The following is a 16,285-nucleotide window of genomic DNA, read 5'->3' on the forward strand; positions in this document are numbered from 1 at the left end:
TAACACCCCCATCCCCAACTCCCTCACCGTACCGTAACCCCCACCCTTAACGGCCTCACCCTACTTCCTCACCCTCTCACCGTAACCTCCCACCTCTCACCCCTTCTTCATCACCACTAACACAATAACCCCCAATTCCCTTCTTCATTACCAAATCTCTTACCTCTTTCTTCATCACCAAGTCTCTTTCTCTCTCTCTCTCTCTCCTAGACTCTTACTCTCCCTCATCATTTACCTCTAACCACAAAATAAATAAAAAATTCAGCAACAACATCAATCACAAAATAATCACAAAATTAACAACAATCCATCATCAATCATGTATATGTTCTTCAAAAATTAAAAAAAAAGGAAGAACGAAGGAGTGGAAACTGATGATGATGGAATTGGGGTGGGTTTGGGGTAGAGGGAGAGACGAAGAGATGATGGGTGTGGGTGGAGTTGGGTTTTATTTTTTTAATATTATTTTTATTAATAGTTAAGGGTAATTTGGCCTAAAAAAAATAGAAAATAACGATTTTATAACGTTTTGTAACGTTGAAGATGATTTTAATAACAAAAAAAGGTTGAGGACGATTTTGATTTTCACCCCAGACCTTAGACACGATTTCAGTACTTAACCCAATTATTTTGTATTGATTTAGAACAGTAAAACTAACATTAAACAAAATCATTTTTATGATTAATTATTTGAGATAATTTAATAAAATCTTCTTTTAACTTTTGTGAATTCATATTGATATATATTTCTTATAATTTTAGCCACAACTTTTAAAATATTGTTAACATAATATCTTATATTTTTAGTACGGTTTGAATCTAGTCTAGACACTAATTCAAATTATTTAAAGTAATAGAAGTGGTATATCGATGAAAAAATTAAAATTAATTTTAATTTGTTTTCGAGTTAAAAATAATGATACAAGTCTATAAATATAAATATTACTAAAAGGATCAATATCCTTTAAAGTTGAAAAATTAATAAAATGATAAAGTGATGAGTTAATTGAGTTAATAGTCAAATTGATCTATAAAAAATTGTCTGATTGTCATTTTTATTTTTGGATAATTTTTTTAATTAAACTAATCCCCTAAAAATTTAACATCAATCTCATTTGTCCTTCTGCCAAATATTTAACCCATTTCATTAACGATTTTTCACGTGTAGCATTAAGTGACAACGTAACTCAACGTGATAAATATGTTGTTTTGTAGTTTATGACATTTTGATAAAAATACAATGCCGTTTCCTATTTTCTTTTATCTCCCCATTACTCACCACTCTTCTCCTGTTTCTCAAAACAAACAAAACACAAAAGAGAAGAAATCATCGGCGACACATAATAGATCGCGACTGCGCTTAATCGTCTTGGTATCTAGGGCACCATTGCACCATTTTGATCTTCTCTTTTCACTCAAAAGAAACAAAAAGTCACCAAACACAAAGAGAAAACGAAGAAGATCCGATCACTGAAAGCGCAGAGGAAGCAATCATCGGCAACGCTGCATAGAGTCCGACTGTTCTTGTTGGTCTGGGTTTCTAGGCCACCATCGTGTCGCCGTGGTCTGCATTATCTCTGGGTGAAAGTTACGAACCCTTATTGCGTTGATTTTTCTGTTCTTTTTTTTCTGTGTTAGAATATAATTAGGATCAATTAGTATTATTTAGTATATCTGAATATTTATTATAGGAGATTATATCTTTATTATTACGATTCTTTTAGCACATATAAATACCCTTTATATTGTATCATTCTAGACAACTTGAATAGACAACTTGAATACACTCAATAATATACAAATCCGTTCTCCTGTTTAGTCTCTTGTTTCTAACATGGTATCAGAGCCATGGTATCCTCCTTGAAGAAGATATATTGTTTTTCTTTTGGTGAAATCACCATATTTTTCACACTTTTCTTATATTCTATTTTTCTTGTCTTTTGTCACTTCTTTGATGCTTTTTCACCTCATCGACTAGCCTATTCTTTCCGTCAAACACCAATGCCATGCACTGTTTACCTATTCTTATGGAGAAATCATATAGTTTTTGCTCTCTTTCGGCAGTTCCATCTACGTTCCCTCGTGGGAGTTCCGTCTACGTTCCCTCGTGCCAGTTCCGTCTGCATTCTCTCGTGCAGTTCCATCTGGGTTCTCTCGTGACAGTTCTATCTGCATTCTCTCGTGACAGTTTCATCTGTGTTCTATCGTGGCAGTTTTGTTTGTGTTCTCTCGTGGCAGTTCCGTCTGCGTTTTCTCGTGGCAGTTTCGTCTGCGTTTCGTCTAGGTTTTCTTGTGGCAGTTCCGTCTGCGTTTCTTTTTGGCAGTTCCGTCTGCACTTCCTTCAGAGAGTGGAAGTTCCGTCTGCGCTTCCTTCAGACAAGTGGTAGTTCCGTCTGCGCTTCCTTCAGACAAGCGGCAGTTCCGTCTGCGCTTCCTTCAGACAAGCAGCAGTTCCGTCTGTGCTTCCTTTAGACTAGCGACAGTTTCGTCTGCGCTTCCTTTAGACAAGCGGCAGTTCCGTCTGCGCTTCCTTCAGACTAGCGGTAGTTCCCTCTGTGCTTCCTTCAGACAAGCGGCAGTTCCATCTGCGCTTCCTTCCGGCAGTTCCGTCTGCACCCGTTTTATCAGTTTATGTAGTTTTTTTCTCTTTATTTCGTTGTTTTAAATAAGTTTCAAACTCAAGTTGTCACTTGAGTTTGAGGGAGGATGTTAGAATATAATTAGGATCAATTAGTATTATTTAGTATATCTGAATATTTATTATAGGAGATTACATCTTTATTATTACGATTCTTTTAGCACCTATAAATACCCTTTATATTGTATCATTCTAGACAACTTGAATACACTCAATAATATATAAATTCTTTCTCCTGTTTAGTCTCTTGTTTCTAACATTCTGGTATGAATGTGTAGTTGTTGGGGGTTAAGGTTGAATGTTGGTTAATTTTGGGATAGGACTTTTGTGCTGGAGGTAGTTGCAGCTAGGGTTTTGCAAGGATTCACACTTTTTTTTGGTTGAAAAATCCAGATGTTCTGTTTTGACATGATCGAATGCAATTTTAAAAGGATAGATAGAATTGTTGTTTTGTTTAGTTCATCTAAAGGAAGGGTTTGTTGAGATGGTGGTTTTTGTAGATTAAGACGGTCATTGGGGTTTTGGAATTTTGTTGCTGAATTATAAATAAATTGTTATAGAAATAAAAGTAACGAAAAATAGAGTATATTGTGTAATTGACTATTATCGTCGTTTTTTATTTGTAGATGAAAGATTATCCGATAACATTTATTTTCCATTATGGTAGTTCAAAAATGGTGATAGCAGGTCAAAAATTTATGAATCGGACAATAAAGAGGTATTAATGTATGGGGTTGGGGGATATTTTGCACCACTGTAACACCATTCAACAAGATGGGTTACTGTCTCTATAGTTTTTGGGATTATGATTTATACAAATGAGACCAAGGACTATTTTGACGTAATATAGTAAATATATCTTATCAGTTTCTATCTGGACGACACATGCACAGCTGTCAACATACGTGTCGATTAACACCTTACGTGTATAATCGTTAACAAAAACTGTTAGTCCAGAAACGAAAAGGCAAATGAGATTGATGTTAAATATTTAAGGATATAATTTGATTAAAAAAAATATTTGGAGACGAAAATGACGATAATAAAATCTTTCAGTGACCAATTTAATCATTAATCCTGAGTTAATCACTCTCAAATTAAGATAGTAAAAAATATATTTTATGAAAGTTACAAAATTAATGGTAGTTAATTTTTTATTTTATTACTTTATTAATTTTTTTTATTTCAGAGGATCTAAATTCTTACTTAAAAATATATTAGTTATAAAGTTTGATTAATTTAAAGGTAAAAAAAAAATTGGCCAAAGATTGTTTCAACTTGAAAGTTATATATCAATTTAAAATTGACAAAGATGTAAGTTGACAATATCACAAGTTGACATATTTGTAATAATGTAGTTTCACTATGACACAATCTATATATGAATTAGTATAAATAAATGACTTTGTTAGCTTATGTTTGATGTGATAGAAGTTAAATAATATCGGTAATGTTAAATAATTATTAGGTTTTTCTTTGTGTATTGTGTTTCGCCGTTTATTTTGTATCTCAAATTATTATTTACTCTTTTGGATAGAGAAGATTTGTCTTGTATTTAATTTTGGGTAGAGCATTACAAATTATCATTTTTTATTTGTATCTCTATATATTAGGAATTCAATTTAGGTAGAGTTATTACTCATTTAAGATCTCTTTAAAAAAAATTTGTTAAGGTGGAGTAGTGTCACTAATTACTGCTTCGTATCTCATTAGAATAGTCAAGATAAAATAATTACTAATTGTTAATCCAAAAAAAAGAAAAAATAAAAAAAGCATTAGTAAGGTCAGAAATAGAATTTTCGTTACAAAAAAAATAAAAAAACAACATGAAGATTTTGAAATTTTGGCTGGATATGTTATCAATTTAAAAATTTCAGCTAAGAGACATGTTATTAGGAGGTGAATTTTTTGCTTCCGATCACCTTGATTAAGCTATGCTTTTTCTATAAATATCAAGATGGATAAATAAAAAGGGGAACTAAAAAAAAACTTGTGGAGAAAATTACAAAAAATAATTTAGAGAAATCATTATTAATTGTTAGTAGAAATTTTAAAAATAATATTTTAAAATTTCAATACATAGAAGGTTTTCTTCAATAGGACAAAAAAAAAAGAAATAGTGAGAAAAAGAATTTGAGAAGAAGAGAGATTTCAAAAAGAGAATAACAAAATAGAAAAATATAAAAAAGAGAGTTGAAAGATTATCACTACTAAAATAATTTGTAAAAAAATCCAAAAATTCTAGCACAATTTTTTTTACTTAAAAGCATTTCAAAAATCAGTGTATTTAAGCCTTTTTGATAAATTACTATTTTGTATTTTATTTATTTATTTTATGCAAAATGTATGTAAATTAAATATTATTATAATTATATATATATTTTTCATCGATATGAATTTGATATATATTAATTCAGTCTACTAAAAATATAATTAAAATAAAAAATAAGTAAAACTTACTCTTCAATGATAATTAGAGTAGATGTTACAAAGCATGATGCATTTATAATTGCTGCCGTATATATGCCGCAGCTGAATTCAAAGTGGTCTAAAATTATGAGTTGAAGACTTGATGTTGAAAGCTTACGTGAAATAAGTTGGAGTGAAAGTTACAAAAAGGCTACGAAAATGTGAAATAAGTTGGAGTAAAAGTTACAAAGGCTACGAAAATGTAATGAATGATGTGTTTGTGTATTGGGCATTTTACGTAAAGTCATATTAGAAAGTTTAGGAAGCCAATATTTTTATTAAAATTTGGTCAATATTTAACCATCAAAAGAAAAATAAATAATTTTATATTATTAGATAAAATTACACGCTATTAAAAATATTAATAATGACTAATTAATAACTATAAATCACAAAATTTATTAATCCTTTATTAGCATTTTTCTTTCTCTTATTTCAATCATGTACGACACCAGCATTTCAACCTTTTATTTCAATCATGTACGTAAAGCCATAGTTTTTCTCTTCTTTCTTTTCGTTGTGTGTTGGCAACCTTTTTTTCTCTTTTTCTTTTTAATATAATGACATCGGTATGTAGTGTCAATAAAAAAAGACAAAAAACTTTGCATATTTCAAGGTTTAAACACACAATTTTGGGAAAAAAAAAATCAACTACTCAATTATCACCAGGCTATCAAGTTCTTTACTACTCTAGCACAACTCAATTATTTTTAATTAAAAATAATGAAATTCTTCATTCGTGTTAGCAATTAATTACTCCGTCACTTTTTTTTTTATCATATTTAACGCTTACAAATATGATACATGTCATGTAATTTAATTTTTTCTATTTTTTTATTTGTTTTTTTATTTAATTAATATTCTTATATATCTTATAATACCATTCTAACGATAAATATATATTATTGCAATTTAATATATTTTATAACTTTTCAAATAACAGATTATGAAAATTAAAAAACAAAAATTGAAAATTCTTCCTTTCTAAGATTTCTAATAAAATTATATACTAAGTTTAATCATGAACGTTGATTAAATTTAATTTTCATGACAAAAATGATAATAATATAAAATAAATCTTTTTTTAATAAAATTGTTAGAATATGATATATCACTTCTCATCAGTTATTAATATATTTTTTATTCTTAAAATTTAATAAAAAATTTAAAAATATCTCTAAATTTTATTTTGTTTTAATTTTATCCCAAAAATTTTTAATTTACATCAATTATATTCCTCACCACTAATTTTTCAAATATATTATTTTATCATAACGCTCATTAAGAAAACTCATAAAATATATTATTTTTATTGGGTTAATACTCAAATTAGTCCCTGAAAGATCACGTGATCTTCATTTTCGTCCCCGAATGTTTTTTTTTAATCAAAATAGTCCCAGAAAGATTTATTTTAAACAACGTTCGTCCTTCCGTTAAGTCAGTGACGTCGCCGTTAGAAATGTGCTGACGTGCTAGTCTACATAATCCTCTCCCATTGTCTGTTTCCCCACCACCAAAGCGATCGAATGAAGCCACTGAATCAACACCGGTTTGATTCACTGCTTTAATTTCAATTTCATTTCACAACAGCTGTCTAGTTTCTCAGTTTGGTGTTTACTATGTCATGCAGGCTAAAATGATGGGAAGACCACCAAAGCTTCAAGTTTGTAAGGGAAAAGGGAAAAGAGCTGCCTCTCCCCAACCTGCTCCACCAACAGCAACAACTCCAATTTCTGCTGGAATAATCAGAGGATCTAGTGCTGCGACAACCAAGAAGCTTGCAAGTTTTATGACCTTCGTCCCGACTCCAGGGTTCAAACGGCCTAGGAAGAAAGACGACGCCATCTGAAGCACAAAAGTTCAAACATATGCAACTTTTTTTTTGGTTTTAGTCTGAATGTTTTGTACTGCCTCTAAACAGTATCTAGTCTAATGTTTTGTACTTCCTCTATTTTGGGTGCATATTATGCCTTGGTATGAAGTGTTTCTGTTGAATCACTTTTAGGAACTCTACTACCTTTTGATATGACATTATATATTAAGAAAATTAAGGAACTTTATTATCTTGTTATGCGTCTGGTTTGCCATTTTCTTCTTTATATTTTATATTTTCATCACAGGTGTATCCAAAATCTAAATCGCCATTCATATACTCTTGTTTCAGATTACAATACTTTAGCCAGGGTACTGGAAACAACGAAACCAGTCCTACTTGTACATATATGACATGCAAAGTAAAACTCCTACTAAGATGACTAGCATAGCAATAGTGAACATGAAGCATAATAACATTCTATGTACTCTGATTTCTGCTTCTAAACTACCTATTATCCATGCTAACTTAACCTTCCAGTCTTCATAGTCAATGTCCAATTCTCCTTCCATTTCTGGGACACCTTACGAACCTTATGCAACAGCTACATTTTCATTTTCTTCCACCCACTTAAAAAATTGCAATGGTTCCCTTTCTGAAAATATTGAACAACAGTGTAAACCCCAGAACAAGAGTAAAAGCCAACATCATGCTATCATTCATACAAAATTAAACTCACCCGATATCTTGCACAAGTATGAAACAACCGATCTGGGTTCTTTGATGTCCCTGATTTCTTAATCAACGTTTTTAAACCGCAGAAACATGTTTCCTCATGCTTTTGTCTTCTTCTTCGCATTGACGAGCTCGACGTATAACTACTCTGTGAGTGCGATGGAAACCCACCACCGGCCCCTCCACTTCCGCTTCCCATCATTGCGCTGAGATCAACTTCCTCCTGCAAGAACAACACTTGGGTCTGCGACACCGCTCAACCAACGCAACCGTGTTCTTCGAAGGTTGGAAATTAGGGTTTTTAAATTCACACTTGGGGACCAAATTGAAGCAACACACTAAACATATCTGGTCAGCAATACACACACCATGCCAGGTGTTACGGTGGGCAGCCAAGTCACCGTCCACGTTAGCACATTTCTAACAGCGACGTCACTGATTTAACGGAAGGACAAACGTGGTTTAAAATAAATCTTTCGGGGACTATTTTGATTAAAAAAAATATTCGGGGATGAAAATAAAGATCACGTGATCTTTCAGAGACTAATTTGAGTATTAACCCTATTTTTATTCCTTTACTCTAGAGTGTCTTCCTAAATATATAACTATATAATACATGACAGATGTGCCTTGTGACATGTATGTATACACACATATATTATCTTTTTAAGGGATTTTTTTAGAATAAAATATAAAAAATAATTAATTTCTGAAACAAGAGATTTAAACTTTAATTTTTAGAATGCGATTTTTTTTGGAATTAAGGGCAAGTTCGCCACACCTCCGACAAACTCTTTATAAATTGTGGAGTTCGTCGCACTCTCAGTGAACTCTAGGTTGGATTTGGCATAGTATATAAAGGTGGTGGAATCATTTTTATTTGTCCCTTTCCTTCAAATTCACTTTATTCCTCCTTTCTATCTTTTGACGTCCGTGAAGTTCGTTATCCACGACATCCTCAGTTTCAAATCAGTAAATAATATGTTAGTTAGAGTTACTGTTTTCAGGTTAGTTAGAGTTACTATTTACATGTTAGTTAAAGTTACTGGTTAGTGGTTCCATGTTAGATAGAGTTACAGTTTTATTGTTTACATGTTAGTTAGAGTATACTATGTAAATATTATTTAAAGTTACTGTGCACTATTTACATGTTAGTTAGAGTATATATCATGTTAGTTCGATTTTTTATGTTATTGTTTTCAAGTACAGTTGTTGTTTATTATTTATAACATGTTAATCAGTATAAGTTGTTAGTCAATTCTTAGTTAGTTTAGTCAGAATAGTTAGTTTAAGTTGTGAATTATAAGGTAATTAGTGGAATAATTAGTTAGGTTATGCTAGATTAGAAAGAAACATGATTATGATTCAGTTATTTATTGATTAGGATTGTTTAGGATGTTAGTTGACGGCCTTATGTAGTTGGGTTAACCTTTAATTAGTAAGTTTATAAACTGATTAAGAAGTAAGGCAGACAATTAGTAGGTTTAAATATGTTTTTTTAATTAAGAAGTTAGTTAATGTGAAAGGAACTGAGTTCAGTATATGTTATTTTATTACTAGAGTGTGGTTAGATAGAGCAGCAGTTATTAAGCTACGAGAATATGTTTTACAGATTGGATCAGGCTGAGCACATTGCTAGCAGACTTGATCGAGTGGTACACTTTTATCACTGTTGTTTATTTTATTGTAATTAATAAACAGTGAACTTGTTATTTTATGTGTTCGCCATCTTTTTTTATTTTTTGTTTCTGTTTGGTAGACGTCTCGGATCTTGCGTACCAGGCGGAATTTGATGACACGGCCGCCGGAGTAGATTATGCCATATCTCAAATGAGTCGGGTTTGAGTATGTGGCCTATATGGTTGAGTTCGAGCACGACTGGCCACTTTTCTTGGCGTTGATAGAGAGGTGGAGATTTGAGTCCCACACGTTTCATCTACCTTGCATGCGGGGAGATGACTATCACCCTGCAGGACGTGGCCTATCAACTGGGACTCAAGATCGAAGGTGATCCTATGAGTAGATACATAGGTGGTTGGGAGCAACACCATCAGGAACAGACCATTGAGAACTTATGTCAACACCTACTGTGTGTTGTGTCCGGCCCAGATGATAGATAGTCACAGACCAAATGGACTGTGAAGCTCACATGGTTCCACAACACGGTATGTGAGAATCCTTCATCACAGCGTTAATGCACTTAGAGATATTCATCGTCATGTGACCAAATCGACGAACCTCATCTGCATACTGCGCCTACTGTGGCCGTGACATTTCTTCAAGCCAGTTTGTGATTTCTACATTTTTGCTCTTCAGACGGTTAAAATAATGAGCGAACTCACGCTGCAACTTCAAATATGCTGCGTTAATCAGAACCTTCTTCAAGTCCTTGTTCTTGAAGTGAGTCATGAAGTTGGCAGCAATGTGTCTTGTACAAAATACCTGGAAGGAATGAGGTGATTTTCATAAACTTTCCTCGGCGTTCAACGTACCATTAATTGATTTGTGTCTGTCTGAAATCACTAAGACACCGAGTTGTAGTGTCACATGCTGTCGCAGATACAAAAAAAAAGAACGACCATGACTCCTTCGTCTCACCCTCAACAACGGAAAATGTAATAGGCAAAATATTTGCGTTGCCATCTTAAGCTATGGCCATCAACAACATCCCACCATATTTACTATATAAGTGGGTGCCATCAATGGAAATAAGTGGCTTGCAATGCTTGAAAGCTATAACACACGGTGAAAACATCCAAAAAATCCGATGAAACATGACTATGTCGACGGAACCAGGCCAAGGCTGTGTCACAAGTTGCAGCCAAGTACCTAAAGACCCATTTTCAGTTAGCATATTGTAGATGGTGTATTTTTTAATAGCGAATAACTATAATGAAATAAATCTTACCGGGCAAGTACATCCGCATAGCGAATAACCAACAAGGAAACTCGTCGTATGACTCCTCTCAATCGCCATATATTCTAGCAATGACTCTCTGTTTCGCAAGTCAAACCTTTCTGTAGGACGCCTTGTAACTGAAGTGATTTTTCACATCTCCTTGCAGAACCCTGATGCTGATTGTTGGATCCCCTTAGACCATTGTGAAAATGTGTTGAGCAATTACCTTCAAATCCAACCTACGATGATCTTGCTCCATCAAAGTTTGCATGTAAATACGAGGACTAGTGTATCTCATAACCTCCCACTTTTCTTGCTTTCGGCAATATGATATGAGTATGCTCCAAGTACAACCGGGCCCAAATTGGATACACTGTGCATTATACCTCAACTGGTCACTCTTTACTATTTTGTATTCCACAGTCCTCCTGATGCTGTACCTCTTAACTGCCAACGTGATTTCTTTCTTGTTCTGAAATTATTGTCCAACCTTAAACTCATTGCTTGGCTTCGAGGCCTCCCTGGTAAACGACCAATCCGAAGTCATTGCATCAAGATTCAACCTAGAGAGGTGATCCGGCAGGTCATATGGTCGAGAAATGGCAGACTGTGTCAGAGCGATTTATGTGTCACCGTAGTAGTTCATCTATTCTTCTTCGTCACCATCATTAGGAATTCCGGGTGGTTCATCATCAGCATCGTCTCCGTCATCGGGGTTAACTTCATACTGATCCATCATCGGATCCGTGATAGCAAAACGCTTGTTACTTTCAACATCGTCATCCATCAAGTTAGCATTGCGAACTTTAACATTAAACCCCTCTTAACTACTTTCAGGTGGCATATTTAGATCCACCATCATCCTTCTGATATTTCATCTAACAGCTCCACTCAATGGACTATCATCGACAGTATCTGCAGATGATCATCGGCCACCCAACTCAACGAGGAACACGAATAATTCCAACAGATGAACATTTGTCCATCAGTTGTGCACGACCTTATAAGACGTACATCCTCATCGTCACATAAACGATACCTAATTCAAAGTAATAGAAATATTTCTCACAACCGTGGTCTAATAAATATACTATCAACAGAGACAAGACAACGGTGATATACCTTTTAAAAAACAAACTTCCATATACTTCGGTCGAATATCTGTAGTAAATTTTTTCCACTCTTTTTGTCTCTTGCTGCTCGATGGAATGCAATATCAGATTCTTCAACGCTATTAGACTGTTGACTTCCGATGTCATATAGGTAATTATCAGTTACCCCGATCTAAAAATGATAGAACCTTTTTCATCATATACCATTTTACCATCGTAATGAATGGATAACAATGGGTTCCTTGACATTGTAGAGAAAAATGTCAACAATGAAAATGAAAGTGGAGAATGAAATTGTGGTTCTCAGCTCTGCTCTCCAACAGGCACACTTTTATTTTAGAAACCCACTTTAAAGTTTGTCGGAGATGCAACGAACTTGCCCTTAATTCCAAAAAAAAAATCGCATTTTGAAAATTAAAGTTCAAATATGTTGTTTCGAAAATTAATTATTTTTTATATTTTATTCTAAAAAAAATCCTCTTTTTAAGTGTATAAAATAATTTTAATTTCTTAAAATACATAAAATATCCCTCCTATTTTGCAGGTTTTAGGTCATCTAATATTTTAATAAGAGTATGAACATATGATCTAAAGCATTAAAATGTCTTTTGTTATGCTTGATATTTTGTAAAATTTTGGTATCTTATCATGTTTCGAGCATCATACTTCACATATCGAAAAAAATGTAATAATAAGTACAATATTCTTGATTTAGCATAGAGTGTTTAAGTAAAAGTCTTATCTTTATTATTTATTTAATTAACCTGTTTCATTTTAGATTGAATTCTTTCTAAGTAAAAAAAAAAGCAATATATAATATAAACACTTATTAATGGATATACTTAAAAGTTTTTCTATAATATAATACAATGCTATGTCTTGTAAGACGTGTATTATTAATTTTTTAAGTATATAAGATAATTTTAAAAATTTCATCCAACCCCCAAGAAATCCTCATTAATTTGCAATTGCATGTTCTGAAGTCCAAGATAAAGAAGCAGCAATATCTATATATATCAGTCCCAAAAGTCCAAAACTGAACCATGGCTGCTACAAGTGCTAGCATGGTGTTTTACATCTTCTCATGGTTAAGTCTTGTTGTTTTGACTTCACTCCTCAAGTACCTAATTAACAAAACAAGAACAAATCCCAGAATTCAAACACCACCATCACCACCATCACTACCAATAATCGGACACCTTCACCTTATAGGCTCATCAGTAATACCAAAGTCATTCCAAGCCTTGGCTAAACTCTATGGCCCTCTGATTCAGCTTCGTTTAGGTGCCTCAACTTTCATACTTGTCTCCAACGCACAAGTTGCAAAACAAGTGTTGAAAACCAATGAAATCAATTTCATTAACAGGCCTCACATTGGGTCCACCTCTGAGTACAACCTCTATGAAGGGTGTGATTTTGTTTTTGCACCTTATGGGCCTTATTGGAGGTTCATGAAGAAGCTATGCATGAATGAACTTCTCTCGAGTTCTCAGCTTGGGAGATTCATGCACGTGAGGGAACAAGAGATTAAGAAGCTCTTGAAATCACTTATGGTTTGTTCTAGTGAGGGCAGAGAGTGTGATTTGGGTTTTGAGCTTACTACTTTGACCAACAATATCCTATGTAGGACGGCCATGAGCACTACATGTGTGGACAAAGATAAGAATAGCAATGATGATGCTGCGGAGATTCATGGTTTGGTGAAGGAGTTTCTTGAACTTGGTGCCAAATTTAGCATTGGTGATGTTCTTGGGCCTTTGGGTAAACTGGACTTATTTGGGTATGGGAAAAGACTTTTGAAAACACTCACTAGATTTGACCAGATCGTGGAGAGGATCATGGAGGAACATGAGAAGAAGAGTGATAATGAAGGAGAAACATGGGACATGATGGACGTTTTGTTGCAAGTCTATAGAGATCCAAATGCTCAAGTGAGATTAACAAGGAATCATATCAAGGCCTTCTTCCGAGTAAGTTCTTTTTTTTTTCTTCTTCCCATGCATTTCATTGTAATTAATTACCCAAGGGTAAACTAACAATACTCTCCAAAGATTTAACTATCCCTAAAAGATTTAACTGTCATTTAACTATCTCTAAAATCGGTGAATCGAAGCCTCAGTCTATTCGGTTCAGTAATATGACCGTTTAATAATTAGAATTGGTGAGAATTGTTCAAAATTGATAAAAATTGATTAAAAAATCGATTCAATCGAATCGCTTTAAAAAAAATTTTAAAATTATTAAAAATGTGATTTAAACTTAAAATCTCCTTGTTATTACATGTTTTTCTTGATTTATAGTTCGTGCAAGGTTGAATTATTCCTTGGTTGGTACCGAGATCTTCATGCCTGACGTCAGTGCGAGATATTTGGGGGAGAGGTTTAGTGCAATAGGGTTTTGTTACATTAGATAGTTTGATTTAATTTTGATATTGCCGAGGTATAAGCCAATTTTTTTCAATGTATAAGAGATACGGTACAATATATATTTTAAATTTTAATTTTAAATTTTTAACTATTTTATATATTTTATTTATATAAAACTAATTTTATCAATTTAACTAATAATTTATGAATTAAATTAATAAATTAATAACTTGACTGATTTGATGGATTCGATTTTTATCGTTCTAATATTTTCAAACAAAGTCAAACCGAATACAGATCAGAAATGTGGAGGTGGATCGAATTTTTTTTCCTTACATCCTACTTTTGTTAAATACAAAATTACTTGTCAAATATAAAAGTATTTTGTTATTTATAGAAAATAAAGTTTTTGGTTATATTTTAAAAACGAGTTTATCGTGTAAGCAAGTAAATCTTTTGAAACATTTTTAGTGGTTTACTCAAATCAATAACGAAGTCTAATGCATTCACAACTTGAAGCCCCTTAGATGAAGATTTAATATTTTTAATCTATTCATAAATTTATACTTTGCCGTTGACGTGGAGAAGATTATTTTTGCCGACCCTACATTGGAAATTTTTTTAATCATCCTTGGTTCAAAAAAAAGTTAAGTATTTTTTATTAGTGTTAGCAAAATGTACATTTTATTTTTATTTAAAATTAATAACTAATAATTATTATACAATAATTTAATCAAATTATAAATTATTTAGTAATTTTTTACAATTACTTTACACGAAAATAATAATATAAACTAGTATGTAAAAATTATAATATAATTAACTTTACATAAAATTAATAACTACGAGCTGTTAGATAAAAATTTAATCAAATTGATCAAATTATTTATAATCTCACATAAATGGAGTGCATCTGGATTTTCACCAGACTAGTATGCTGAGTTTTCACCAAATTTGAATGCAAAGGAGAACTTTTGATGACTAAATTTGTTTGTGGTGTGTGGAATAATGCAAGGATATTTTCCTTGCGGGAACGGACTCCAGTTCAGTGTCAGTGCAATGGACCATGGCAGAGATCTTAAACCACCCAACAGTATTGAAGAGGTTGAGGGCAGAGATTGACGCAGTGGTGGGGTCAACCAGGCTGGTCAACGAATCCGACTTTCCAAATCTTCCTTACCTCCAGGCTGTTGTAAAGGAAGCTATGAGGCTCCATCCAACGGCACCGTTATCTTTGAGAGAGGCTGCAGAAGATTTCAGCATCAATGGCTACAATGTGAAGAGCCAAACAAGAACAATTATCAATATCTACGCCATTATGCGGGACCCAGAAGCATGGCCCAACCCGGAAGATTTTATCCCTGAGAGATTCTTGGATGATACCACTAATGATGGGGTCTATGGTGATCACTATAATTTAAAGGAACGTTTCATTAAAATGAGTGTTAACGATTTCAGGTATATTCCGTTTGGGTTTGGTAAGAGGGGGTGCCCTGGAGCTTCTCTTGCTTTGACGGTCATAAATCTGACGGTTGCTGCGTTGATCCAATGTTTTGATTGGAGAATCAAAGGTGGAGATAGGGTTAACATGGAAGAAGGCTCCTCTTTTTCTATGGGATTGGCACAACCACTTGTTTGTTACCCTGTTACATGTTTTAATCCCTTTTCTCTGTAGGCTTAAATGTCTAAAATTACACATAAAAATATTTTTATGTAAAAACAAATAATAAAAATATTTTTATGTGACAAGTATGTAAATAGAATGTGTCTTTATTTGTTGTACCAACTACCAAGTTTTCATCAATGAAGTTGAAAATAAAATTCTTGTAAGAATTGTATCTTATTTTCATTGATTCATTTTGGGACCCTTTACAAAATATATGACTTCAATTTATGTGATAAAGTCTACCTTAGCTTTCTCTTCTCTTATTCCCAGTTAAACAATAAAACAATCCTATATCCGGCAATTATTTAGATTAATATGTATGGATCTTTCTCCAAGGAGAAGGACTAAAACTTAAAACAATAGTTCTAGTTTGGCCATTACTTGTGATTTTACAACTAACAACATGTAGAGGAGATTAATAAAAAATAAAACACTTTAATAGATTAATTGTAAACTACTTCAAACTCATTTCTATATATAACAATAACAGAGCTTTCTTTGCATATGAGGACAACAACAGATGAATGTCAAAATTTTATTTGAGTTGGATTTGGTCACAAGATACCTCAATAATTGCCGGCCTTCAC

General features: G+C 33.0%; 1 protein-coding gene across 1 annotated transcript; it reads left to right on the forward strand.

Annotated features, from left to right (window-relative positions):
• The first annotated feature begins 12,645 nt into the window (after window positions 1-12,645).
• Window positions 12,646-15,865, forward strand: LOC107492914 (3,9-dihydroxypterocarpan 6A-monooxygenase). The gene is made up of 2 exons (XM_016113981.3): window positions 12,646-13,636; window positions 15,048-15,865. The coding sequence occupies exons 1-2, from the start codon at window positions 12,710-12,712 to the stop codon at window positions 15,705-15,707; spliced, it is 1,587 nt and encodes a 528-aa protein (XP_015969467.1). The 5' UTR covers window positions 12,646-12,709; the 3' UTR covers window positions 15,708-15,865.
• The last annotated feature ends 420 nt before the right edge of the window (window positions 15,866-16,285 follow it).

This window comes from Arachis duranensis, chromosome 6 (assembly GCF_000817695.3).
Source record: "Arachis duranensis cultivar V14167 chromosome 6, aradu.V14167.gnm2.J7QH, whole genome shotgun sequence".
In the NCBI taxonomy this organism is placed as follows: Eukaryota; Viridiplantae; Streptophyta; class Magnoliopsida; order Fabales; family Fabaceae; genus Arachis; species Arachis duranensis.